At 38.4% G+C, this 26,367-nt stretch overlaps 1 protein-coding gene across 2 annotated transcripts in view; it reads right to left on the bottom strand.

Annotated features, from left to right (window-relative positions):
• The window catches only part of atg7 (ATG7 autophagy related 7 homolog (S. cerevisiae)), a 103,139-nt gene that overhangs the window by 20,625 nt on the left and 56,147 nt on the right, over positions 1–26,367 (bottom strand). For both annotated transcript variants that reach the window (XM_058374055.1, XM_058374054.1), the window contains exons 18-19: positions 22,511–22,591; positions 12,480–12,602 (exon numbers count right to left, since the gene is read on the bottom strand). In XM_058374055.1, coding sequence (XP_058230038.1) covers positions 12,480–12,602; positions 22,511–22,591 — 204 coding nt within the window. The remainder of the gene's footprint in view (positions 1–12,479; positions 12,603–22,510; positions 22,592–26,367) is intronic.

Consider the following 26,367-nt stretch of genomic DNA (forward strand, 5'->3'; position numbering starts at 1 on the left):
AATAAACGATATTATTTGATTGGCTGTTTCTGTCATTCACAGAATCTCTTCTGACATACAATTGCCTTTAAGCTTCACCCACCCTTCTTTCCTGAGTCTGACATGTGAGTGTAATGGCACTAAAGTAGAAAGTGATTTGTCAAGATGATTGTGTTAGCTCTCTGATGTCTTTTTGTCCATTTTTATAGGCTGCAGTGTCACAAAAACGACATAATCACAGGTGTTTGAAATGCTGAACAACTCGACGAAGCACTTTGAGGAAAGTGTGTGATGATTTAAGCATGCAGTTTGTGCTGAACTCAGTAGCCCTGTGGAGTCAGGTACAGAATTCAGACACAGAGTGTGTCATGACTGATCGACTTTTGGTGAGGAAGGAGAAAACATGTAACCTACTCATAATTTAAACAAAGTGCATTATACCCACATATTTTGAATAGGGAGACAAATGTAAACTGTCAAGTAGATTAGTCATGTGTAAAAATTCCAAAGGTTAAAAAATAAGAAAAGGTTAAATCATGCAACACCTCGAGTGGATGGAAAATCTGAACATGGGGAAGGTCCTATCTCTCTATCCCATGTGTTGGGTGAACAATCGGGGGAAGATAAGAGCGCTCTGCCTGAAGGGCTCCAGAGAGGATCAGAGCACAGCCCAACAGCCCTGCAGTCAGCACTACCCCAGCTGGGGCCTCAAGAACTGATAAAACACTGGACGTGCACCAGCACAGTTCTCTACAGCCAACGTTTTTTTACTCTCACACACACACACCCATCCTCTCCCTCTTGTGAACTGGTTCACATCTCCGTCACACACATTAAACTCGAGTCCAGATCCGATTGTTATCTCTGCGGTCTGATTCACAGTGGTTAATTATGGCCAGGGGCACAGAGCTGTGTTTAACATTTGGGCAGAACGTGGTGTACTAAACTACTTATTTAAAGTGACTCGATAGCCACAAAGTCTTACTCTACAAAATGCTAGGAGGCCAAACAAAAAATATTAAAGAGATTCAAAGCTAGAGGAAGAAAAACATAGCATGAAAAATGCCTGTAGATTATCACAGCTCATGTATTGGCACCTGGTATATAATGCACTGATTTTCCTGCCTGCTTATTAATACTGTCTGTATCATCAGGGCAAGATGAATGATGGCTAGATTGAATGATGTAGCGCGAGTGATCAATTCATGTAGTGTTAATGTAAACCAGTTACACTGTAAAATTTCACGAGGATGTTGGGAACTACTGTATAACTATAGTATTAAATTACAAACACATGGTAAAACGTGTCTGCTGCAAAAACACCAGTGCTGTCGGTTTGATTCGCAGCTCAGGTACAAACTCAGTGTCTAATTTTATCCAGGGCTTTAAAAATAAACACTTTAATCATGCTGAATCTACAAAAACTCATTGTGTTAATGTTACTCAATTCAATCACATGGAACTTACTAAGATCTCAGTGTCAAAATCATGACATATAATGAGTACAAATTTACCCCAAATGTAATCAATCAGTTAAAAGTCTTTCCCTAAATCTTGCACTTGTGCTAGAAGACTAATGATGCGAAGAACTATGGGTAGCTTATATCCTCCAATTCACAAATCTGTAAGATGTTTTGTTATTTCATATTTCAAACAGTTGTTTCTGTGATTTCTGACACTATATTAACTTTTTAATATAACCATGGACAAAAGAATATTCCATTATGAGCTTTATATAGCTACTAACCTATTCTTAACTTCAGCACATTTTGTTTTTTGGACCTAAGAAGTGTACTCTAACAAGCCAGTGTAAGTGCTTCTGATCTGATCACATCTACATCTAATATGTTCTCCAAATGTTGATGGCTGACCATTATCTCAATCTAGACACATTATCTCTATTAGTGTCATCTAACCGATCAATGATTTCGAGGGCAGATGAAATACTGGCTGTCCACAATACCTGCATTGAGCAATAAATGCAATGTCACTCAGGTATTTTCAGAAAAGAGGAAATGATGATACTTTCCTAGGTTGTTACATGTCTACTCAGTCTTCAAAAATGGAGTCATTTAACATTTGCATAACAGCAGTAGTATTATTTTTCCTCTTTCTGTCATTAATGTCGAATTTGAATTTCCTGTTCTAAATCATTCCATATTTTAGGATCAGACATAACCAAACTTAATCATTGTAATCCATACATAAGTTCTTCAAGGACTTTCCTTGAAGATCGTCTGGAAGTTAACGTATACCAGAGAGTCAATATTAAAGGCCATGATTTATGAATTATTCTAGATTGTGGTTAGATTTAAAGAGCACATCTGGCCCAAAAATAAAATTTTGTCTTTAATTTTTTTTATTCAACGAATAAGAGAAAAAAATTTAACTCAATTTATTTGTATAGCGCTTTTAACGATCGACGTTTTCTCAAAGCAGCTTTACAGAAGTATAGAAACATTAATAAAAATGATAAGTTAATATTTATCCCCGAACATTTATACCTAATGAGCAAACCTGAGGTGACTGTGGCGAGGAAAAACTCCCTGAGATCATGATATGAGGAAGAAACCTTGAGAGGAACCAGACTCAGAAGGGAACCCATCTTCATCTGGGTGACATTGGACAGTAAATAATGTAAATGTAAATAATGTCCTTTCTTCAACAGTTTATAACAGAAATAACACTGCCAAAGACTTATAAACTCATGACACTGGGTAAAATGTTGCATGGAAAATATATCTACAGTCCTGCACCAGTACAGATTTACAGTAAAATGAAGGGGCTGTAAATTGAAAATTGCAATTTCATAACTTCTATTATTTTAATATACTGGCTTAAAAGCAATGACATTGCAATGAGAACTGAGAAGTCAACCAAACCACAAATGATGAGATTTAGGCATCACGCTGTGCATTACACCATGCTTCTCATGACCTAGTCCTGTCAACACGCGATACATTGAAACGTGCCAAAAATACTCTGATTCTCTGAATAAGTCAGTGTTTTGGATGGATTATGAGCACTTTATGGTTTTGTGTGGAACAGAATAACGTCAACAGGAGAACTGTATCATTTTGCCGTAGGGACACAATGCAATCCTTATTGCGAGTGTGGAGGAGAGTTAGGATGAGGGGAAGTGAATGTGAATGAGAGCGAGTAAACAGAGCCCTTTTGTCAACAGTGTTAGGAGAACTCTTGTGGTTCATACACTAACAGCCTTTACGACAGATAACAGCATCATTTACCAAACTTGGTGAAGGCTGACAGCCCACGCTGACAGGAAGAAAGGAAAGATGACAAAAGATTTTTCATATTTTACTGAAAGCGTTTATAACGGTATTATGAACTGGTGAGTCTTCACAGCAACTCGAATTTGGTCACGAACTTCCTGATTTCCAGTTACTGAATATTTTTTTTTGGTTTCACCATTTTGAAAGAGTACTTCAACCAAAAATTTCATTATGCAATCTTCCCCTTAACCCAAATCTAATCCATCTGCCGGCCACGTTTAGTGTCTAAAGTTTGATACTTCAGTTTGGCACTGGAAGATGATCTGGCAACCCATCCAGGGTGTACTTCCATCTCATCCTCAGTGTTCAGTGTGGTGGATAGGCTTTGGATCTACCACAACCCTAAGCAGGTTCAAGCGCTTGCTTAAGATAAAGAAATGAGTTTAATTGTCCAGGCAATGTATTTGGAACACATCATGTCACAATCATGTGGAAGCAGCATAAAATGATGAAGATCTAAGTCAATTCTTCAAACCTCAGAATGAGGACATAATATGATTTCAGATACTGCTGATCTGAGATTTTCACACACAACAGTCTTTAAAGTTTACACAGAATGATGTGAAATCCAAAAAACTCCCAGTGAATAGCAGTTCCATGGGCATCGCAATGGCCTTGTTTACAAGACAGGTCAGAGGAGAACGGTCAAGACTGGTATGAGCTAACAGAAAGGTATGTTGTGACTCCAATAACCACTCTTTACAACTGTGGTGAGCAGAAAAGCATCACAACCTACTAACATCAGCACTGTGCCAGTTTAACAGGAACAGCCTTCCAATTAGTGTTCGGGATTCAGAAACAGTCTCAATGTTTAAGTCTGGGCTGAAGACACATTGTTTAGTCAAGCTTTTAATGTATAGTTTTCTTAGGTAAAGGAGCAGATCTGGAAGGTTCATGGTCATAGAGTGTTTGGTGTACTGGGATGTGTTGGATGCTGTCATCTTACCACCCTCGCAAGTCGCTCAGGTTTGCTGACTGTGAAGTGGTTGGATGCTTTATGTCCCGGGAAGCCTTCATGTCTGTGACCTTCTGGCTTTCCCTTTTAGTTATGCTGTCATAGCTAGTCTTGCAGGAGTCCCTGCCTGCACTTTACACATAATTCTCTTTACACATAATTGTCTTTAAGCATCACATGATCAGAAACTTAATATCTTTCTCTTTCTCTCTCTACCTTCTCTGTCGAGCTATACACCCCACTCCTGAGCTCCCAGTGTTTGCCAGTTTCCAGCGCGACCGCTGCCCTACCCCTGGTCGGAGTCTCGCCACTTGATGGTGCCCACTGATGCTGTGGATGGATCTGTGTGGACCAGGAGACAGCCATGGACAGAGCCACTTGGGGACTTTCACATCATCACAGATATGCCATTACATCTGTCAGCCCGTGACAGCAAAGAACTAGTGTTTATAATGACCTTAGAAACTACAATGACCTAATAGTTCCTCATGGGTCATTGATTGCTGTTGTAGAAAGGACATTAATCAGCTACAGTTACATTATTTTCTGTTTAGTGTCACCCAAATGAGGATGGGTTCCCTTCTGAGCCTGGTTCCTCTCAAGGTTTCTTCCTTTCCATCCCAGGGAGTTTTTCCTTGCCACCGTTTCCACAGGCTTGCTCATTAGGGATAAAATAGTCTAATCATAGAATTTAATAATTTATTCTTATTTCTAGTTAATTAGTTATTTTTTATTATTATTTTTCATTTTCCCCTCCCCTTTCTCTGTTTTCTTCTTTTGTAAAGCTGCTTTGAGACAATGTTCATTGTAAAAGGCGCTATACAAAATAAATTGAATTGAATTGAATTGAACTTAACATATCTAAATCACCACACAGTCACCTGTTGCTCCTTATCACAAACAGCCTTGCTTATTTGGTGACACTGTTGTTCACATTGTTGTCTATTTAAAATAAAAAATAAATGAACATATCAGAACTAAAAACCTAAATAGTGGCCATCTTGAACAATGTTTCTTGCAGAACATGCTTTGGTGCCTCTCTGCCTGAGACTCAGCTAGCTTAAAGTCTGTGGATGGAATTGTACATTACTGATAACGATCCCCAAGATCCCTAGCTCATGAATCGATATATCGTGTACACGAGTTGGTCAGAAACCTGGCTCACGATACACTGGGACACATGATGAGTCAATTTCTGAAGACATGACTACATACCATCACTGGCAGTCATCAAGAAGCAGGACCAATATCTTTAACATTATTTTTTTATGTTGTTTAAAGTACATTTCTTTCACGGTACTTCAAGTAGGATTGGCTCGTGGATTTATTAATCATTTAAAAGTCATTAGACTCTTATACAGAACGTCTATGCAGAACAGAGTGAGCATTGACGCTCCCTGGTTTTTGCGGTGTATTGTGGGATTTTTAGGGAGCAAAATTTCCAGTGCACTGGAAAGATCTTGCGATTGAGAGTATCCTTAAACTGACCGACTATCAGATCAGCGCCTTGACTACTGAACTAGAGAGCTGATTGAGACATAGTCAAATTCGATTTGTATATTTGTTCAAGTACAGACTCATATTTCTACCTCATGTCCGCTGCACTAAATGAAGGAAGTAGACTTTAGAATAAAAACAAATCTGAATATATTTGAATTAAGAGGCACATGGTGCTCATTTCCGGATAAACTCTCCCCATCAAATGTGGAAAATAAGTCATCTAATCTTTCCCATCACTCTATAGTTAATAACTTGTGCCAAGATAAATGTATACAACTACAAAATAGAAGTCAAATACTGGCTTGCGTAAATCATTACACCCCCACATGTTGACCTTCCTATACTTACTACTTAAATGTGTCCCGAGATCCGTGCAGCACTTTACTGGAATTACAACAATATTTTGACAGGGTTTTCACGTCATAGGCGGAAATAGAGCTGCTTTTTACTTGGAAGTATTTACAGCCCGGCTTTAGCTGTAAGAGGAATGTAGCGTAAACAACCCTGTTGCTTTGATTCCATAAGTCAAAGGAAACCATCTTTCAGCCTACTCACTAGGAAGTGCACTTCAGCCCACACATGGTTTTGTCATTTCGGGATCTGTGTGGTCTGCTTGTTCAGCCTGAGAGCGAGTCGGTGCTGAAATGTGCGGCTGTGTGGAGCGGAGATCAGAGCCAGAACTCTATAACAAACACAGCACTGTTTCTTTTAACAAATTAATATTAGTAGTAAACAAAGACGACTGAAGCTAATCTAGAAGACGTTCTCGTCTTCAGCTGAGGAGATCAATAGCTAGCGTCCTACTATTTAGTAGAAAGGCTAATTAATGGCCTTGATGCTACAGCATATCCGTCTTAATTTGACTAAAGCTTTGCTGCATTTTTTGTTCAGAACAAAGATCTCTTTCTTACAGCATACTTAACTACTATCCGATATCATTTTGAATATAAAATGGCGTGATTAGTGGTATTTTCACGTCGAAAAGTCCAACAAGGAGAACTCCTCTTCAAGTTTCCTTACGTAGTGGAGCTACCAAGCACTGACGCTGGGTGAAAATACATTTTCAAGATGGCTGACAACACTCAAGTGGACAAAATACTGTATCTTACACATGCCTTTTATATTAGCCCAGGCTGTGTGTTTTATTTTTCAACATTTTTAAAAGTCACTGTATTCTGCTAAAGCTAGCGGCGTCACAATACATACGTCTGATGTTTTTGCCATCGACCAAAAAAAAATGAACGGGTTAGTGTTCCATTTCAGACAATACCACCCGTCCAAAATTCATACACTAGACAGAGTTCACAGTGTAAGAGTGTCTAGTATGTCAGTTGTGATTCCGATAATTATGTATAAAATATTATGCAGTTTAGTTCAATAATAACACAAAAAGGATCGAAATTTTACAATCTGTTAAGCAGTAACAAAATATCTGAGCGGATTCTAGCTGAAGAGCTGGGTCTTTAGAAACTCTGCCTCTACATTTCTTCCTGAAGTCCACTATAGCTTTTCCCATGTTCTACTTTTAGACACTTAAATTACTATCTCTCCGGCTAAATGACTGATGTGTTGTTAAAAATGAAAACGAGCTCTGAGCAAATGCATATAATTTATGCCATATGTTATTTTCACATTTTTATAAAAGCATGTGCCCTGAATGTGATATTATGTGTAAGTAGTTAGTTAGAGCTACATAGTGAACTGCGTATAGAAGAAATGGCTTTCACAGGATCACGAGCGACCTCAAGAAACATTACTGTGTTTAAATAAATATAAGAATTTATTTTACAAAAAATCTCTGTTAATGACACATGTAGTAGAAAGACACAGTTTACTAATATTATTAATAATAATTTACTAACAGATTACTAATATCCACTTGCATGTAAATTTTTAAGTGATTAAAAAAAATATCAGATTTCAGTTATATTAAGGTGAGTTATATAAATAAGGCACAGACATTCCATTTTGTGTAAATGTAGAATTATAAATCACGATATATGGTTAAAGGCAACAGAAAAACAAACAAACAAATAAAAACAAACAAAATGACAACCTGACAATATGACAAATGACAATGAAAATATTTTATAAGAACAGGAACTTGAAAGGAGTTTGAAATTATTTCAAATATTGTTAATGGGTGCCAATTATTTTAGGACATATAATTTCAAATATATATAAAAAAGCAGCTGAGAATATTTTTTAGAAAGAAAAAAAAATTAATTTATTATTTATTTATTGTGCATAACCCTTTAAATGAATATTCTATTGGCTGATTTTTAATGATTATGTTAAATAATCATTAAAATACCAATACTTATGGAGGCCACTATTGTATACCTAATCATTTAAAGCAAAAATGGAGCAAAAGTGCACTGGTAGGAGGACATAAAACCGATGTCATTTTGAATTCAGAATGTTGATGAACTTTTGTTTGAAATTCCCTGTTCAAATCCGAAATGAATGAAATGCATCGGGGTCTGAACAATAACCGAGGTAGTGGGTGTTGCGGAGTGGACGAGGCTGAGCTTCCTGTTCAGACACTCATTTCCTCTGTGCGTTTCCCCACTTCCTGAGGTGTAGGATGAGGCGGCACCCACCAGGTTGCTCATCAGACTCCTGTTTATTCAGCACTGCCACTCATTTCCTGTTGAACGCTATAAGCGGATCTCTGACCAGCGCTCAACCTGAACACCTTTCATCTGTCCGCACTAAATAGCTAAACTAATCATAGGTCAGCAATTAAAGAACTTTGGCTTTAGAATAATTTCCTTTTCCCTTTATTCCTATGTCCTAGAGGACAGCTAGAGGACAGCAGTAGTGACGTAGTTGTCAGTAAAGCCTGGTTTACGGTAAAGTGAGTTGACCGCTGATATCAAAAATTTATCTTGTGTAAGCAAAGCTTGTTATAGATAAGAGATAAACTGGACAATGGTTATGTGAATTAACACAAGTAGACATATCTGTAGCGCATATATATATATATATATATATATATGCGCTACAGATATGTCTACTTGTGTTAATTCACATAACCATTGTCCAGTTTATCTCTTATCTATAACATATATATATTTGGTCATGAATAAAAAAAGTTTTTACACTTTTTACAACTTCTCATTTTTGTAACAATTTCCTTTTTCTTATTACTTAAATCAATAATGAGGGAGAGAGGGAGATATGGTGGAGAGAGAGTGTGAAAGTGGAAGAGGTGAAGGGAGGGAAGAGGGAGGGAGGGAAGGAAGGAAGTCAGAGAGTGAGAGGGAGGAGAGAGAGGGAGATGAGGGAGACTATAGAGAGAGAGGGAGGGAGGGATAAGGAGAGAGAGGGAGGGATAGGGAGAGAGAGAGAGAGAGAGAGAGAAAGAGACAGAGAGAAGTGAGACTGAGGGAGAGAAAGAAAGTTAGAAAAAGAGAGATGAAGGGTAAGACAGAGAGAGGAAGAAAGAGAGAGAGAGACAGAGAGAGAGAGAGAGAGAGAGAGAGAGAGAAAGGAGAGTCCAGTAGGAGCTGTGATAACTGGAACTAAGATGTTTCTTTCCACAATATTAATATTGAAGTAACAAAAATGAGAAAATGTGTTGAACTTTTCATTTGTAAAAATGTAATTGTGGTGCAAAAACGAAGAAAATAATGATCTTTGGGAGGAGAATATTAGCCCTGTGAACCACAATTCACTTCTCCTGCAAAGATGATGATGATGTCAGGAACGTTTTACGGTATATAATACGTTTAGACTCTTCCCTGTTGGTGAAATGGCTACTGCTGTGACAGTTACAAAGTGACTGACTATCAATCTATAAATAAACTTCTATAACAAAAAGCATCATATCATCGTTCATGCCTATGCGTGACATGGTAAACAATATATTTTTCATGAATATAACTTTTGGTTTAAAATATAATCTCGTCAGATGAAGGGGAAAGGAAGAGGGTACGCAAATTTAAAGAACCATTAACAAATCAGGAGAGGAAAATGAGTATGGCCACTGCTGGGTTTATTTCCTCTAGTGGAGCAAAAACAAGCAGATTTTAATCATTTCACATTGTGTCGGAAATTTTACTTACTATACTAATTTCCAGTCTATAGAATTGCTGTATAAAAGCAATATTGCATGAGCAATCATGTGGCTACACTGAATATGAACAAAGATAATAATTTAATTATACACATGCCGCTCGCTTCATCGCTCTGTTCCAGCCAATCACACGGTCTAAACCTATAACATCAGAAGCTCAGAGTGTTCTGCTTGTGTCTCTGACCCTAGATTACTGGCAGCTAGAACAAAAAATTAGACCTGACAACGGATCCACCGCTGTCCTAGACTGCAAGGAGTCTGCTGCGCACATGGATTCGGGCACTTTTGTCTTTTAATTCAGAGTGACGGACGTCAGAATGATTCAGACACGTATAGCAATTAGCCCAGAGTGCATTATCAGACACCTGGAGCAGCATAATGAATAGCTGCATTATTTTTGTTCATTTGAAATTCGAACTACATTGACGTGTACAGTATTGTGTGGCTCCCATGGGCTAGGTTTAATCAGAAAGCAGTCTGTCAGGACTACATGCTCAAGTAAAGGCAACCCTGAGAAAATCTGAACTCTCACACTCACGGTTTGACCTAACAAAGGTCTCATTCACGAGGAAACAGCCGATACTGAGCCATAAATCCTCTGGTCCCGTTGGAGAAATGAACTCCCACATTTGTCGGCACATGGGAATAAGTCGTCCGGAGTATGGACAAGGCAATATGCACTTTTAAGTCGACTTTGAATCGGACATCAAAGGAGGAAGTGGAGCTGTTTAAAATCACTGAGAGACGCTGGTTGAAGTGATCATGACTATGTCCTGCTCCACTCAAAGAGACAGACTTCTTAGTGGGAACTCCAAAGGGACTTTCTATGCAGGGGGTCGAGATCAATATCCCTTTGGAACACACTTTTATAAACCCAAAGCAAGTGTCACAAGTGTCAATCATTCACAATCACAGGAAATTTAATAGTGGACAAATTGAAAAAGCAAGAAATATTTCCTCACGCTACCTCCAGTTAATATTTAAAAACAGCTGCTTTCTTTGGACTAACTTTTTCTAGAAAGAAACAATTAGTTCACAACCAAGAATTTATGAGCTGAAACAGTGCTTTCAACTGTTTTATTTATTTATTTGTTTGTTTTGGTTATAAGGATCCTTCGCTCTCATGGCCTGGGTTCGATTCCCAGGCAGGGCGCTAACCGAGCCACTGAGGTGTTAACTCTCAGTGCCTTTCCCAAGCCTTGATTAAATGGGAGGGTTGTGTCAGAAAGGGCATCCGGCGTAAAACCTGTGCCAAAGCGAAACATGTGGACCAAATGATCCACTGTGGTGACCCCGGACAAGGAGCAGCCAAAAGGACAACAACAACAGTTGTTTTGGTTATAATTTACACCTATCTGTTGCTGCCATTCTTCATTCGGCATTAAAACAAGGCGTAGAATCTTGTGTCCATGTGCTGTTCCCTTCAAAAACAACTGTTCTGAAGTGCCCACGGTACATTTGGGGTGGTCCTTGCATAGGGTTCATCACTTCAGAATGCATATTTCCTGTCTGGGGTCACTCAGGCAGTATTCTGTAGCTAAGCTGTGAAGCAATCTAACAAATGTTGTAAACTCAAAAATGTTTAAAAAAAAAAAAGAAAGAAAGAAAAGATTAAAGCAAATATAAAATAATAAATAAAATAAATATTTGTGTATTTTTTATGGTTGGTTTTATATATATATATATATATATATATATATATATATATATATATATATACCACTTTTTCTGCAAAAGCAATATTATAAATATTACTATTATTATTATTATTATTTTAATTATTATTAAAACAAAATAGAATTAATAATAATAATAATAATAAACTAATTAATATAATAATTGTTATAATAATTATTAGATTTACCTGCTATGTTTAAACTTTTAAAAGTAAGCACAGACTCCTGCAGTGACCACTTCTGAAAGTGTGCAACAAGCCACATAATGTGAGAGTGCACGTGTAAAAATGCAGCAGAAAAGCTAACCATCATTTAAGCCATGTGGAAGCTTATAGCATAGGACTATGTGAGATTTTAGTACATGAGCTTGTAGGGTCGCATAAAGACTTTCCCACATTTTCAGACCTCCACCTGGTTACCATACCACAGAAAAGTACAAATCATGCGGACCTACAACTCAACATATCCAAAATGTAAACAAAACTAAGTAATAAATGGATTTAGACAAAATGTCTAGGGCATAAATTGTTGTATTATTGCACACCAGGAGACAGGAAAATTTTATTCCCCACCCAATTTTTCAAAATGAAAAATGAAGTCTGTATGGATATGTCTGTAAATATTTCTGTTTTCATCTCATAGATGTTCAACATGTGTAAAAGTCATGTTAAGAGGTTTTTACTGATAAAAGGCTTTTTGCTGCTACATAAAACACAGAGCTACATGAAAAACAACACAGAACTAGGGGTAGAAAGTAAAAGGAAAGGGTAAAATACATTATCTTTTTTCCCCGCTGTACTCATGTCAGAGTTAAGTATCTTCCAGTGGACTTGATTGGTATCTGTTTCTTCTGCTGTCTATTCATTTTGCCACTAACTCACATGCTTAATAATTTTTCAGTCACATGTATATTTATAATGACATGCATGTGAATGTGATGAATATTGGTTTGGGTAAAATGAGGAAGAAGAAGAACAAGAAGGAGGAAGACTCACCTCAGCAGCCTGTGTCTCCTGATGCAGCAGGGTCAGACCTGTCAAATCCTCCAGGAAGGAATGGGATGAGTTAAACACCTTGGACAAAAACTGGAATCCTTCACGCTCATAATGGTCCAGGACCTGAGAATAAAAATAAAATAAAATGTAATAAAAATAAATGATTAAACTTTATTAGCTTTATTAGCTACATTACTATGCTGTATATATAAAACTCACAGTCTGTGATACCAAGAGTCAGAAATAACTTAGATATAATGTAAATGATGTCATTTGTAAATTACAGATGCAATATAAAATAATCCAGGAATTGGGACATATAAGGCAAAAATCATGGAACTATGCTAAGCTTCAGTATTATCTGTATTATGTATGAGGAGTACAGTCTGTATAAAGAAGCATGCAGGGGCACAGGAGTGCAGTGAGTTTAAAATTAAACAGACAGACAGAATCTAGATATAGTTAGACAGAGAGACGGGTAGGCAGGGGGATAGTTTCTAGATAGAAAACAGCTGGACAGACAGACAGGAAGACAGAGGGATAGTTTTTAGTTTTAGTTAGACAGCTAGACAGCCAGCCAGCCAGCCAGCCAGACAGGTAGGTAAACAAACACACAGTCATCTAGATAGATATGTGACTAGACAGATAGATGAGTAAACAGAGAGACAGCTCAGTAGATAGACGGGCAACTAGAAAAAACAGACGAGTGGAGAGAGAAAAAATTAACTAGGCTCGTCAGAGAGATACACAGACAGGCAAAGTGATAGGTAGACTGTAGAACAATTATCTAAAGACAGACAGTTATCTAAATACTTCGAGAAAGATACAGAGACAGACAGCTAGCCAGACAAATAAAAAAAACAACTCTAGGTTGACAGACGGACAGTTATCTAGATAGTTAGACAGCAAGAAAGACAGATGAGTAGACAGACCGTTTATGTAGGTAGACAGACAGCTACACCGAGAGATACAAATAGCTTAGGAAGGCAGACAGACAGACAGCTACAGAATAAATGCATCGTCCCAGGTGCTTAAGACAGAAACAGTGCAGGAATGAAGAACAGATGCCTGCTATAATCAGGAGCTAAATAAATCTGATTAAAAATAAATGAAATAAAAGCAAAGGTACATGACTAAAGACAGACGTGTAGGACCGAGGCCCAGACATGGCCACTTTCTCCGATACACACTCTGCCTTATCACAGTGCTCCTTTCACAGCCTCACTCTGCAGAGAGATAGAGTTTCTGTGGGCTGTGATGAATAAGCAGCTGTGTGTGTGTGTGTGTGTGTGTTGAGCAGCAGAGTGGCGTCTGCTTTAAATGAGCCAGACATGGGCGACTGACAGGGTGGAGTACACTTATGGTACCAAGTAGCATGGAATTAAACAACGACAACGTCCCCAATTTAGGGCAAATGTGACGTTTGGAGGTCTGGCAGCCAGTGAAGTAAGTCATGGAGCTGCATATAACGCACTGAAGTGGCTTCACAATGTTGTGAATTGCACAGCCTGCTTATTTTAGGAAACCAATCTTGAATTCAATAAGGGATAATTATATGCTGTCCATTAAGAAGCATTGAAGGAATGGTTGAAGGAAAGAAAAAATCACATGCACACATCTTCCCACAAAGCTCAAATGTAGTTTGGACCAGAGTTATGGGACTAAGATAACTAACACAAAATGGAAATCTCAGCCAGAAGCTTAGGCGCTACGGATATCGAGGTGAAAATATTTTATGACAAAGCTTATTCGTCAACGGTTGATATAACACACACACGATGATTATATATACACATCATATAACGTTTTGTGCAGAGCAATTACATTATAATGTAGTTCATATAAAGTGAAGGTGCCATTATTACGATTCCTCCATAAGTAGCCGTTCTAGACATCAAACAAAAGTGTCCCTTAGTTTGTTTAACCCATTCTAATGACTAGATAGTATAGTAAGATATACATTTCTCCTGTTTTTGTTTGAAAGCTACCTGCTAGCTAGCTCCATTCTAGGCTTAGCAACATTGAGGTCACAAAATGAGAAAAAATAAACCTAGCATAATGCAAAATATCTGGTTCCCATGTTTTTCATTTTAATAAATTTCAGTGCAATTTCAGGGTTTCTTAAATTACATTTCTTAAATTCTAAGAATTCTTCCACTTCTGTTGATCACATTCCCATCATCTGCACTGAAATTAATCCTTGGCTATTCCACTGGGCTCACCTTAAAATACTGGCTTTCCCGAAATATCTCACTCAGTTTTCACTGTGGTTTAGGACATACGTAACTTACTGTACCATTTAAACATGAACATCAAACACTAGCATTATATGAGCAGCCATTTTGGACAACCAAAATATTTTCTTTTTCCTTTTCTTTTTTTTTTTTTTCCAATTTGGCATCATTCTGCTTTCCACAAAGTTTGAAGACAGAGGTGGTACTGAAAAGCTGGAGGTTTTGCTGATGGTATCCTAGTTTCACTTAAATGTGTTTAAATATGTAAATAAACTACATTTAGAGTAAGAAATAAATTGTGGAAATCGGATAGTTGACGGAAACTAAGGGCATTTTAGAAGAGAAGTCTAGAGAATGATGTACTCGATCAGTCTGAATGAGTCTTTCGCATGGGGACACAGAACAAGAAACTTAAGATATATAAGCTATTCGTTTTTTATTTGTAGTTGTCCAGCAGATGAATAAGCTAAATAGATCACCAGTGTTTTTCTCTCCTCTTGTACAAGTCTATTTGATGTGTATATTTAAAGAAAATCTGCATGATTATGAGATTATTCTGATTCATAAGGACTTAATCCTTGTTGGAATTTAGATACTAAATCTGTCTGTATGAACACTCTCTTTATTTCATTACATCATGCTAGCTACAATTTCTTTTTAGCTTAGTCAGGTTTCCAGGCAACAAAAACAGCTTTGTCCAACAGAACAAATATTGAAATTTAGTTCCTTTTAAGTTTGGGAGAAAATTCCATTGACCTCATATAAGGTCATATTTGGAATCTACCAATTCCCACCATTTTAGCTCTCCCCTATCAAGTAAAAGCTACCAACCAGGGAGGGTAAAGGCAATCACCTACACTACCACTCAAAAGTTCGGGATCGCTTGATTTCAGCTACGGAGGAAGACTCCATCAGCCAATCCATCTTGTGGGAGATGCTCCAGGAAACATGGGGTGAAATCAAATTATCTTGAAAAATTGACAGCTAGAATGCCCAGGCTGTTCGCTGCAAAAATGTGGGTTTTTTGATGAAAGCAATGTTTGAAGAAAACATGAATCATTTCCATTATATTTCTAACTCTGAGATTTCAGCAGGTCCTGTTCTTTTGTTATATTTTCTATTCAGACTAATTTTGTGTGTGGAAAACAATACAGTTTTAAACCTTTGTGCGGTAGTGTACATCTGAAACTACCTGTTATACCTGAAGCCAGCCAAGCACATTTTTCAAACTGTTGCTCAGGCTGATTTAATAGGGCAGGGTGAAACACTCAGAGGAAAGTGTAATCTGCCCTCTTCCTCATATACGAGTCCACAGGGAAGAGGGGAGAGAGAGTATCTTGAGGTTCCCACCCCAGAGAGCATGGCCAATTTTGCTCTCTAGACTCCTGGCCACAGATGGCTGTGGCATTGTCAGGATTCAAAACTCATGATCTCAAGTAGGAATGTGCACTTCTTTCTGTCGTGCTCCATGGGAGCCCCATCAGAGTGAAAAATAGATCTCGATTTCTCTCTCCTGTAATTTTCCTTTTAGTTTCTCTGGTGAGGGATGCGGTGGCAACAGCTTGAGGACTTCAGCCCAGACATCTCTATCCCTAGCCACCTCCTCCTAGGGGATTCCCTGATGTACCCTAGCAAACTGTGAGATAAAATCTTTTAAGCAGGTCCTGCATCTGTCCCATGGTCTCTGTCCACTGGGAAATGCCTGATGTTGACTCTAACAATGGGGAATCTGTGCAAGCTGTTTATGTACCACTGCAACTTGCACCTCTCAAATAAATCTAGCACTTACATTTCTGGTATTTGGCAGACACCCTTATCCAGAGCGACTTACATTTTATCTCATTTTAAAAAACTGAGGTTTGAGGGCCTTGCTCAAAGGCCCTGGGATTCGAACTCACACCTTTCAGTCAGTAGGCCAATGCCTTAACCACTAAGCTACAACATACCCAGTGCAGTGACTCCAGTTCGAGGCAAGGCTCTACAGGATTGTCCAGCTCCTCACCCTATCATGGAGAGTAAAGCCTGTGAATGAACCTCATTTCTCTGCTTCCACCCGTTTTTCGAGCACTACCCACAGAACTAGACCATAGGTGAGGACCGGGATATAGATTGAGCAGTAAACAAAGATCTACAAAACAGCTTCATTGTCAAAGTGGTACATTGTCTGCAGTAGTACTTGATTTGTCTCACGCTCTCTTGTGAATAAGATCGCAAGGTTCAAAGGTAAACTCCTCCACCAGGGGACTGGCCTGTCCCTTTACCTGAAAAGGAACAGAAACTAGCCACAATTCCAGTTCCCATTTGCTTTATCAAAGACATCAAGATGTTTCCATCAAGAATTTTAAAAGACACAGTCAGAAACTGTGTGTGTTTTGTTTTGGCAATGCTAACTTTTCCTTCACTGATAAGAAAGACAAAGAGAGAATGTAAGAATGGCTTATGCTTTTGTCTCAGGTAATCTCATTGAACAATTGTGCAGAATCGAAGCAATCAGTGACATGCAAATACAAGATAGTGGCCATAAAATGCACCATAGTTTCCTGTCAAATATCTCATCTGATCTCATCCCATTCCATTATTTTCTATTACTAATCAAAGCTTCTTGTCTCCTCCTTAGTCCAGTTGCTCAATTCTGCCTTTGTCCTGCTTAACGCTGTTTCCAATAGCATTGTTTGGGATTCAAATTCACAATCTCCCATCAACACAGTGAACTGTTGTGGCACTCAGGAGACTTTGAGTATTTTTACACAGCCACACTGGACTGCTTGCACTTTGTTAGCAAACAAAGTGTTTATTACGAAAATTGTCATTAAGTATTGTGGTATTTAAAATTCTGGCAGCTTGTTCCACCCTTACGGATTATAAAATTAGAGGTACATTGCAGGAGCATTGTTTTTCCTTTCTTTTGATACCAAAGCCCATATTTCTCTCACAAGGACTCATATTGCCTTTATGACGGTGCTTGTAAACAAACTCTTGCTTAGCAACGCAGTCACAGGAACAACTTTTACAAGGTTTCATTATATTTTCCAGCAGTGGATCCCCTCGATCTGGCACCTCCTGACTGATGCGGCCCATTAAGCCATGGCGACCGTGTGACGCAGCCTTCGTGTGTATGTGAGGCTGCTTTGGGGGAGCAACACATCTGGTTTACATAGAGAGAGGCTTCCCAGCTTGGCCTAATTCCCTCCTCCGGTTCTCGTAACTTCCCCTCGGTAGCTGCTGAGAAAAGCTCTGACGCTTTGGCCTCCCGCACGATAACACTTCACAGAGTCTGTGCTTGCTCTTTGAAGCCGCTGTTTATGCGGAGTGTTCATTAGAACTGGAAAGTAAACACCCGTAATTAGGCATGTGGTTATTCCTTATGTCTTATGTGATTAATATGGAATATATACAACTCGCATCCAGTGCTCAGATTATCAAACAGCTGCACTTATAGTGTATTCTGAACAGAAGGGAATTTTTTGACAGCCTCCTCTGAAATGGGGAAAAAAAGCCCCAATGAAATAGACTAAAATTGTGGTGGTTCAGGTTCAAACACACAAACTCTGAGCACACCGATATTTTCAGGTGATGAAGATTTGTCTTGTCTTTTCTTGTCAGGTTCTTTCGGCTTCTTGGCTCTCTTTTGGTGAGGCTTAAAGGAGAAGGAAACAGAAAACTAAATTTACAAGCAATTGTCCACTGAAGGCTTGATTGTTTTGTTTCCATGGTTTTCTGCTTGCACACATCCAACAGCAGGAGCAACAGCACTCACACACAACTGCAGGACGGAGGCCAGAGAGCAGAAACCGAGGCCAGGCCCAGATTTCTAGTGTTTTCTACTGCTTAAGTCAATAAAATTTTCTGTCACACTTTTGACTATGTTACTCCAGACAGGAATAGATACCCAAAAAAAAAAGGCATAATGACAGATAAATCTTTCAGAAAGATATTTAGACACACAAATAAGACAGACAGATTGATTTTAAAAAAAAGGACCTAAAAAGTTGTTTTTCTGCCTGTAGCATACACTACTTTGTCAATTCTATTGATGTATTTCACCAAAATGATGTGGAAATGGTTTATTTACTTTTTATTCTTGCCCAATCAACCTTCAGTAGGCTCTCTGCCTAACGATATGAAAAAGCTGTCTATCTGTGTGCACTTTTCTCACACAGTAAAGGGCACATTGTATGCAAATACAAAATCCACAAAACAAGTTTCAGGGCCAGGTGTGGCCTGTTTGGCCAGGCGAGGCTTCATTAGGCTGAAGAAAACAAAACAGACCTATCAGTGAGATATATAACTATACCAAACTTTCTTGTACAATTTGGTACATTCTTGAAACGCAAAAAAAGGCATGTGCAAACTCAGCAAATGGTCCAAAGGTCTTTTACCAAATGGCCGCCAAGACCGTGGAAGACAACTGAAGCACTTTCCTTGGTGAAGAAAAACAACCCCTTCAACATGAGGGGGGTAGACGTATCACGGTCGAAGTCTCCAATCAAGAGAAAACGTCAACCTGAATGGGGTTTAGGTCAAGATCTAAACCAATGGTAATATCAGATCAGACAAAAAACATCACAAAAGTTCTGGAACTAGGTACTTTGACCAGATGAAACCTTGTGTGCAGAATGATGGGAAGAGAAACGAATGGACAAGGAAAGGAAGAGCTGATGATCCACAGCAGACCACATCATCTGTCAAACACGGTGTAGTGTTATGACACGGGCATGTGTGACTGCCAATGGAACTGGGTCACTGGTGTTTACTGATGATGTGACCGCTGATAGAAGCAACAGGATGGATTCTGAAGTGTTCAGAGATATACTTTCCGCTCACATTCAGACGATTACTGCTACACTGCAAATAGAACGATGCTCTATAGAGACAGACGGATAAATGACGAAAAAAACATACAGTGAAAGCAGTGAGAGCTTCTTAAGGCAAAGAAATGGAATGTTCTGACCTCAACCCAACTGAGCATGTTTTTCACTTTCTGAAGACAAAACCGAAAGCAGAAGAAGCCACAAACTGAAGGAGGCTGCAGTAAAGACCTGACAAAACAGCTCAACGGAGGAAATGCAGCATTTGGTGATGTTCATATGGGTTTCACAGTTCAGGCAGCCAATGTCTCCAAAAGAATTGCATTAAAGTACTAAAACCAATCGCAAAAACCATCACCATATTAACATGTTGTTGTACAGAAACATGTTTTTTTGTTCAACTGTTTTATTATTAGGCTTTGGTTATGTTATTTTTGTTTAATTGATTTATTATTAGGCTTAGATTATGAGGCATGTCTATCATACTTTCTTGTGAATGTCAATTGTTTATTTTAGAACAATCCAATACTAGAGCGAGTGAGAGAGATTGAGCGAGAGAGAGAGAGAGAGAGAGAAGAAGAAGAAGAAGAAGAAGAAGAAGAAGAAGAAGAAGAAGAAAAGATCAAGCTGGAGATAGATGAAGATTGACAGCAAGAGAAAGTGAGAGAAGAAAAAAAATGCATGAAAGAAAGGCAGAGAGACTACACAACAGGAGGACGTAATAAGAAGGAAGGCAGCAAGAGTGAGACAGTTAATAAGAGAAAGACAGATATAGAGAAATGCAGAGAGATTCAGAAAGAGTAGGAATAGAAATAGCAGATAAATAGAGAGAGATAGAGAGAGAGAGAGAGAGAGAGAGAGAGAGAGAAAGACAGAAAGAGAGAGAGTGGGAGAAAAACACAGAAAATCCTCACATGGAGAAGAGATTGAGCATCTGAGCTGATTTATGGGACTCAACAACAGCGAGTCTCTCCAGGGAAAAAACACTTCAATCCTGCCGTAATTACTCACATACGCCACTGACATCAACACACAACTGAACACTAACACACACCATATGGCCTCTGAATTCACACACGTGACCTTTATTTCCACGTGGGATGAAATGAAATGTATGAAACAAATGCAGAACTATGAAAAAATCATTAACTCATAAAATTACTTCATTAAAAAATATAGACTTCTCTGGAAGTATGGGAAGGACAAGACTAATCCTTTGGTTTTGCTATACATTGAAGACACTGGAGCTTAAGATGAAAAGATGAATATGAGGCAAGAGATCAGAATTTCAGCTTTTATTTTACGATATTAACATATAGACGCGATTGGAACATGGGCGGCTTTGATCAGAACCGATCCGGTGTTTCAAAAAATATCGGAACATGTGACTGACAGGTGTTTCCTGTTCCTGTTAGATTAATTATTTGAACAATTAACAGCTCTGAATGTCTATTCTTCGTTTGAACCCTCAGTTCATCCACTTGTGTACTAACAACCAGATACTGAACAGGACAGGCAAGGAATACAGAAACAGTTGATGACAGAAACATTGTGAGAGCTGTGAAGAGAAACCCAAAACAACAGTCAATGACATCATCAACAACCTCCACCGGTCAGGCATGAAGATATGACAATCAACCGTTCGAAGAAGAAGTCCAAGAGCATAAATATAAAGGCCATGCCACAAGATGCAAACCACTCATTAGCAGTAAGAGTCAGAAGGTAAATTTGCAATTCCCAAAGAAATGCAAAGATAAACCACAAATGTTCATGAACCAAGATTAAACTCTATCGAATTGATGGAAAGCGCAAAGTGTGAATAAAGAAAGGATCTGCTCATGATCTCAAACATCATGGTTTCATCTTGCATGGGCATTTTTGGAACAGACTCGCTAATCTTTAACAATGATGTAACTCACGATGCTAGCAGCAGACTGAATTTGGAAGTCTGCTGCCAATTTACAGAGAAATGCATCTAATGTAATTGGGAGGAACTTCATCATGCAACAAGACAATGACCCAAAACACAGTCATTACAACAAAATACTTCATTGGGGGATGACCACTAGACCATAACCCAATTGAGACTGAAGGGAAACCCCCACCCCAAAACAAATAACAACTGAAGGAAGCTGCAGTAAAATCCTGGAAAAGCGTCACAAATGTGGAATCACAGTTTGGTGATGTCGCTGGCTCACTAGTTTGATGCAGTTATTGCAAGCAAGGGATATTTCTAGTGATATCGGCCACTAAAGGTGACGTGTTCTAAGTAGTAAATATGTGGAATTAAAAGCTGAAACTCTTATCTACTGTCTCATATTCATCTTTTGACCTCCATCGCAATATAGCAAAAAATAACGATAGAATTGGCCTTGGTGTTCCAATACTTTTGGAGGGGACTGGAATTAAGTAACTAATTAATTATGTAACTGTTCATATTAATTAGTCTTTAGACTCTAAACGTTAATTTCATGTTTCAGCTTTCAGATTTAGGTGGCACTTATGTTATTTTGGGCTTGTGATCAGACTCGCTATTCAAATTAAAGTTAAAGCAAGAGACAAACACTGATTTAAAGAGCAATGACCGTAAAAATGAGACAAAAGTGTAAGGGATATCAATATTCCCCACAGATATGCTGGTAAATTACGATGCTATGACTGAAAATGACTACAGGAACCTCTCTAAAGTCATATAGAAAAATGTAAACATAAAATATGTCTCAGAAATCTCTATTTTAAAAATAAATTAAAAAAATCACTGAACCTAGTGGTGTTGACTGACAGCCAAACGAAATTATCCTTAAAAATAATGATCTTTTTGAAGAAGAACATCTTCATGAAACTCTATTCTAGATTGTGTATGACAAATTAATAAATCCCCCTAAAAGCCGAGTATTGGTGTGAAGTTTGAACATCAGTACTAGTTGAATTTTTTTTATAACAAAATATTATAATTATGTAATAAAATATATTATGTGAAATAACTTACCACTGGTGAGCAAGCGGTGCATTTATCAAAGGCCAAGCTGGCAGGAAGAACATTGTCAAATCTGGAGAGGAAGCCTCGAATCTGCACAGACAAAAAATATGAGATGATCCAGTGCCAAATCATTGACCACAGTGCCATCGTGTGGTGGTAATAAATCTCATCTCGTATGGGAATACTGCAATAACGTAGAGACATATGAAATCCTGTAAGCATCGTTTGTTCATAATTTTATATTTCTATATCTTTTTTTTTTTTTTGCTTTAACAATGCAAACTTCCCCATTGTGGGACAAATGAAGGATTATCGTATCTTATTTTATATTATCTTATCTTGCGTTGTCCATTCGCACTGGTGCTCCATATTATTTTCAATTTATTTGTTTCCATTCATTCAGTCACTTTAAGTAAGCATTTGGTCCTGGTCATGGTTGCAAATACTCTGGTGTGAGATGAAACTACAACCCCGAGATGGGATGTCAAGAAAGGGCACTATCCCCACACACACACACACACACACACTCATTCCCCCTATCAGCATGTCTTTGGAAGGTGGGGAGAAGAACACAGATGAAACCCATGTGAACATAGGGAGAACATGAACAGAAACTCCGCACAGACCACAGAATTTCAAGATCTTGCCGTATGTAAGCTATGCCACCAAACTATTATGAAAGTGGGAAATGGTAACTCAGAGGTTAAGGCACTCCTGTACTAAAGGTTATGCGTTCAAATCCCAGGACCACCAAGGTGCCACTGCTAAGCCCTTGAGCAAAGTGCTTAACCCACAGTTGTTCAGTTGTATAAATATGACAAAGTTACTCTGAATAAACATTAAAGGTTTAATCAGCCCAAGCAAAGGATTGGTGATCATCTTTCACATCTCATTTCTAAAGTAAGAAACTAATATAGAAATAATGTTGGAAAGCATTGCCTCTGGCTTGCTCTATAGATCTTCATCCAGATTTCTATGGAGCTGCTTTGCTGAAAGCACTATATGAACCACATTTAATTGAGTTTACTCGATAGCAAGACAAGCAAACTTTTAAACTTTCTCCATTCTATGCAAGCGAGGTATGATGCTATAAAGCAACAAATCCATACATTAAGCTTGAATGATTCCTCAGACCAATTCTAGGGTGCATTTTTTCGGTTCCAGACTACCTGAAGATATTTAATGGTTTGACAAATAAAAAAAGGTAGAACAAAGGGTTTCATCTACAACTTATTATATGTTCATACAGTCAGTTTGAGCTGCTAGTCTGCTATAAGAATGCCTACGATCAACAACAGCAGCAGCAGGAGTCAATACAAGAACACACCAGACAAAATACAAGTGACCTGTCTCTTGCTTAAACCTAAGTAAGGTCAAGAATCCATAATGTGAACTGTACTGCCGCAAAAAACGGGTTCATGCTGTATTCTTACGTTTTCGAATTGTGAAACCAATTTAACCAATTTTAGACTAAATTTTACGTGGTTTAAAATGAAAAAAACTCTGCGTAAGGTAAAGTTTAGTCTCCCAAAACACCTCTCAAAGACGCAAACTTTTTGTCCAATTACCTTTGTCAGAAGAAATGCACATATTCATTTACAAATTTAAATACATCATAAAGGGAAGTATAGTTGTGTACATAAGCCATGACATCAGGCCCTGCATCTCTAAACCTTCAAAACACATATGTCACACACACACACACACACACACACACTTGTGAGGACCTTCCATTACCTTACAATAATTACTAATGCAGCTAATTCTTGTAATGTCTACTAATATAAACATAACTTTAACATCAGTGTCTTAAAGGAAAATCTATGGTTTCTTCTGTTTTTAAATGAAAGCTTCAATCAACAGGTTTATGGGGACCAGCCAAAAGTCCCCACACTCTTACAGTCGTTGGTGGACAGAGTTACAGGGTTAACACATGGGACAAAACACTACTAATCTCTGTTTGGAGATTCTGACAATCCCGTAACCTTCATTCTCATAAGATTTGTGCTTGCTTGTTCCTCATTACTTGTCAGAACCTGGGATTGAAGACAAAACAATCTAATTAATGGCACGACTTGGCCGGCTTCAGCGCGAGTTCTCTGGATGAACTGAAAGAGCGTACAATTAATCATGTGCACATTCAACAGGTGGTAAGATCTCTTTCTGCTGCTGGAGTCTGTCCCACAGCCATCACAAAACACAACTGAGTGTTTACGCAAGATTCAAAGGTCTGTTTTAAGCCGAACTATAAATGGGGTGATCTTATAGCGTGTGCAAAAAAGCGAGTCCGGGTGAATGGTGAGTAAAGGGGTTGTAAAGTACTGCTGTTTGGGTGATATGGAGCACAGCCCTGGCGATGTGACACTGTGAACTTCAGTTGGAATATTTCCAGCGCAGTAAAAGAATGAAGACTCTTCAGTCTCATTTATCCTCAGTGTGTTTTGTGCTATTTCTGACCACACATATACAGAAGCCGCTAGTGGTCTAAAAGTGGTCCGTTATCCATCAGGCCGGCATGTACTATGCTAACCTCAGCAACTCGCTGCACATTTTGGAGAGAAAACTGACAAGTCACAAATGCATTTATACACTAATACATTTCCAAATACAACAGCGGAAATGACAACAATTAATGGTTGTAACCTAACCATTTCTTTAAGATCCATTAACGACTTGGGGGAAGTGGTGGCTCTACAATTAAGGCTCTGGGTTGTTGATTAGAAGGTTGGGGCTTCAAGCCTCAGCATCATTAAGCTACCACCATTGGGCCCCTGAGCAAGGCTCCCTGACCCCAGGTTCCTAAGCTGGAATATGTAAAGAAAAGTATTATTTCACCATGCTGTAATGTATATGTGACAAATAAAGTCTTCCTTTTTTCTTGCCTACTCAGCAAAGCACAAGGTCCCTTTCCAGAACTTTGAAACTGATTGTCCTGCAGTGGAATGAAATTTCAACCTCAATGTGGACAACAGAATCTAACCAATATAAATAAATGAATATAAATCAGCACTTACACTAGCTCTTACATATCTAGCACTTAATTTAAAATCCCGTATGTCAGCACTACTTGTATTGTCGACGGTCTGATCTACCGCTTCTCTTGTACTTCCTTATTTGGAAGTCGCTTTGGACGAAAGAGTCTGCTTTTGTAAATGTGAATGTAAATCAAGTGAGACTTTATAAAGGTGTGATTTATTAACATCCATTGCACACAGCTGTATAAACGCCATTTTCCTCACGTGAACCCAGAATCCGAACACGTTCTTTGCATGCTTTGATAAGAAAGCAGTAACGAATAATAAATGGAAGGAGACTTGATGCATGGGTAACAAGCAAATGTGCAATGTATTGTAAGTACCTGGTTCTATAACAGAGGAGATTCTTAATGCAGTACCTCAGTGTACAGAACATTACATTAAATGGCCAAGTGACCAAAAGAAATCATTTTAAAGGATCCCCTAAGTCAATGATGACTTCAAGATGAACCGCTAAGCTTATAAAACATCATAGCTTTGTTGAAAAAAATTGCACTGTGAATCTGGTGGGCAGGAAAGTCAATGAAATATATGGCTGATAAAAACATCTAAGTGCATAAGATCTGAAGATTCGACCAAAAGCTTGAAGAAGATTTTTATTGTGGATAAGAAAAGTGAAGGAGAGAGAGAGAGAGAGAGAGAGAGAGAGAGAGAGAGAGAGAGAGAGAGAGAGAAAAGAAAGTATTAGCATAGAGATGTACCATTAATCACGGAAACAGTGATACAAAGAGAAAGTGAAGCAAAGCAGAACGGGAAAAGAGAAGAGATAGTGAGTGAAGTGGGACTGAGAGAAGAAGAAAGCTGATAAGAAAATAGGCCATGAGCAGAAAA

This window comes from Hemibagrus wyckioides, linkage group LG21, assembly GCF_019097595.1.
Source record: "Hemibagrus wyckioides isolate EC202008001 linkage group LG21, SWU_Hwy_1.0, whole genome shotgun sequence".
NCBI lineage: Eukaryota > Metazoa > Chordata > Actinopteri > Siluriformes > Bagridae > Hemibagrus > Hemibagrus wyckioides.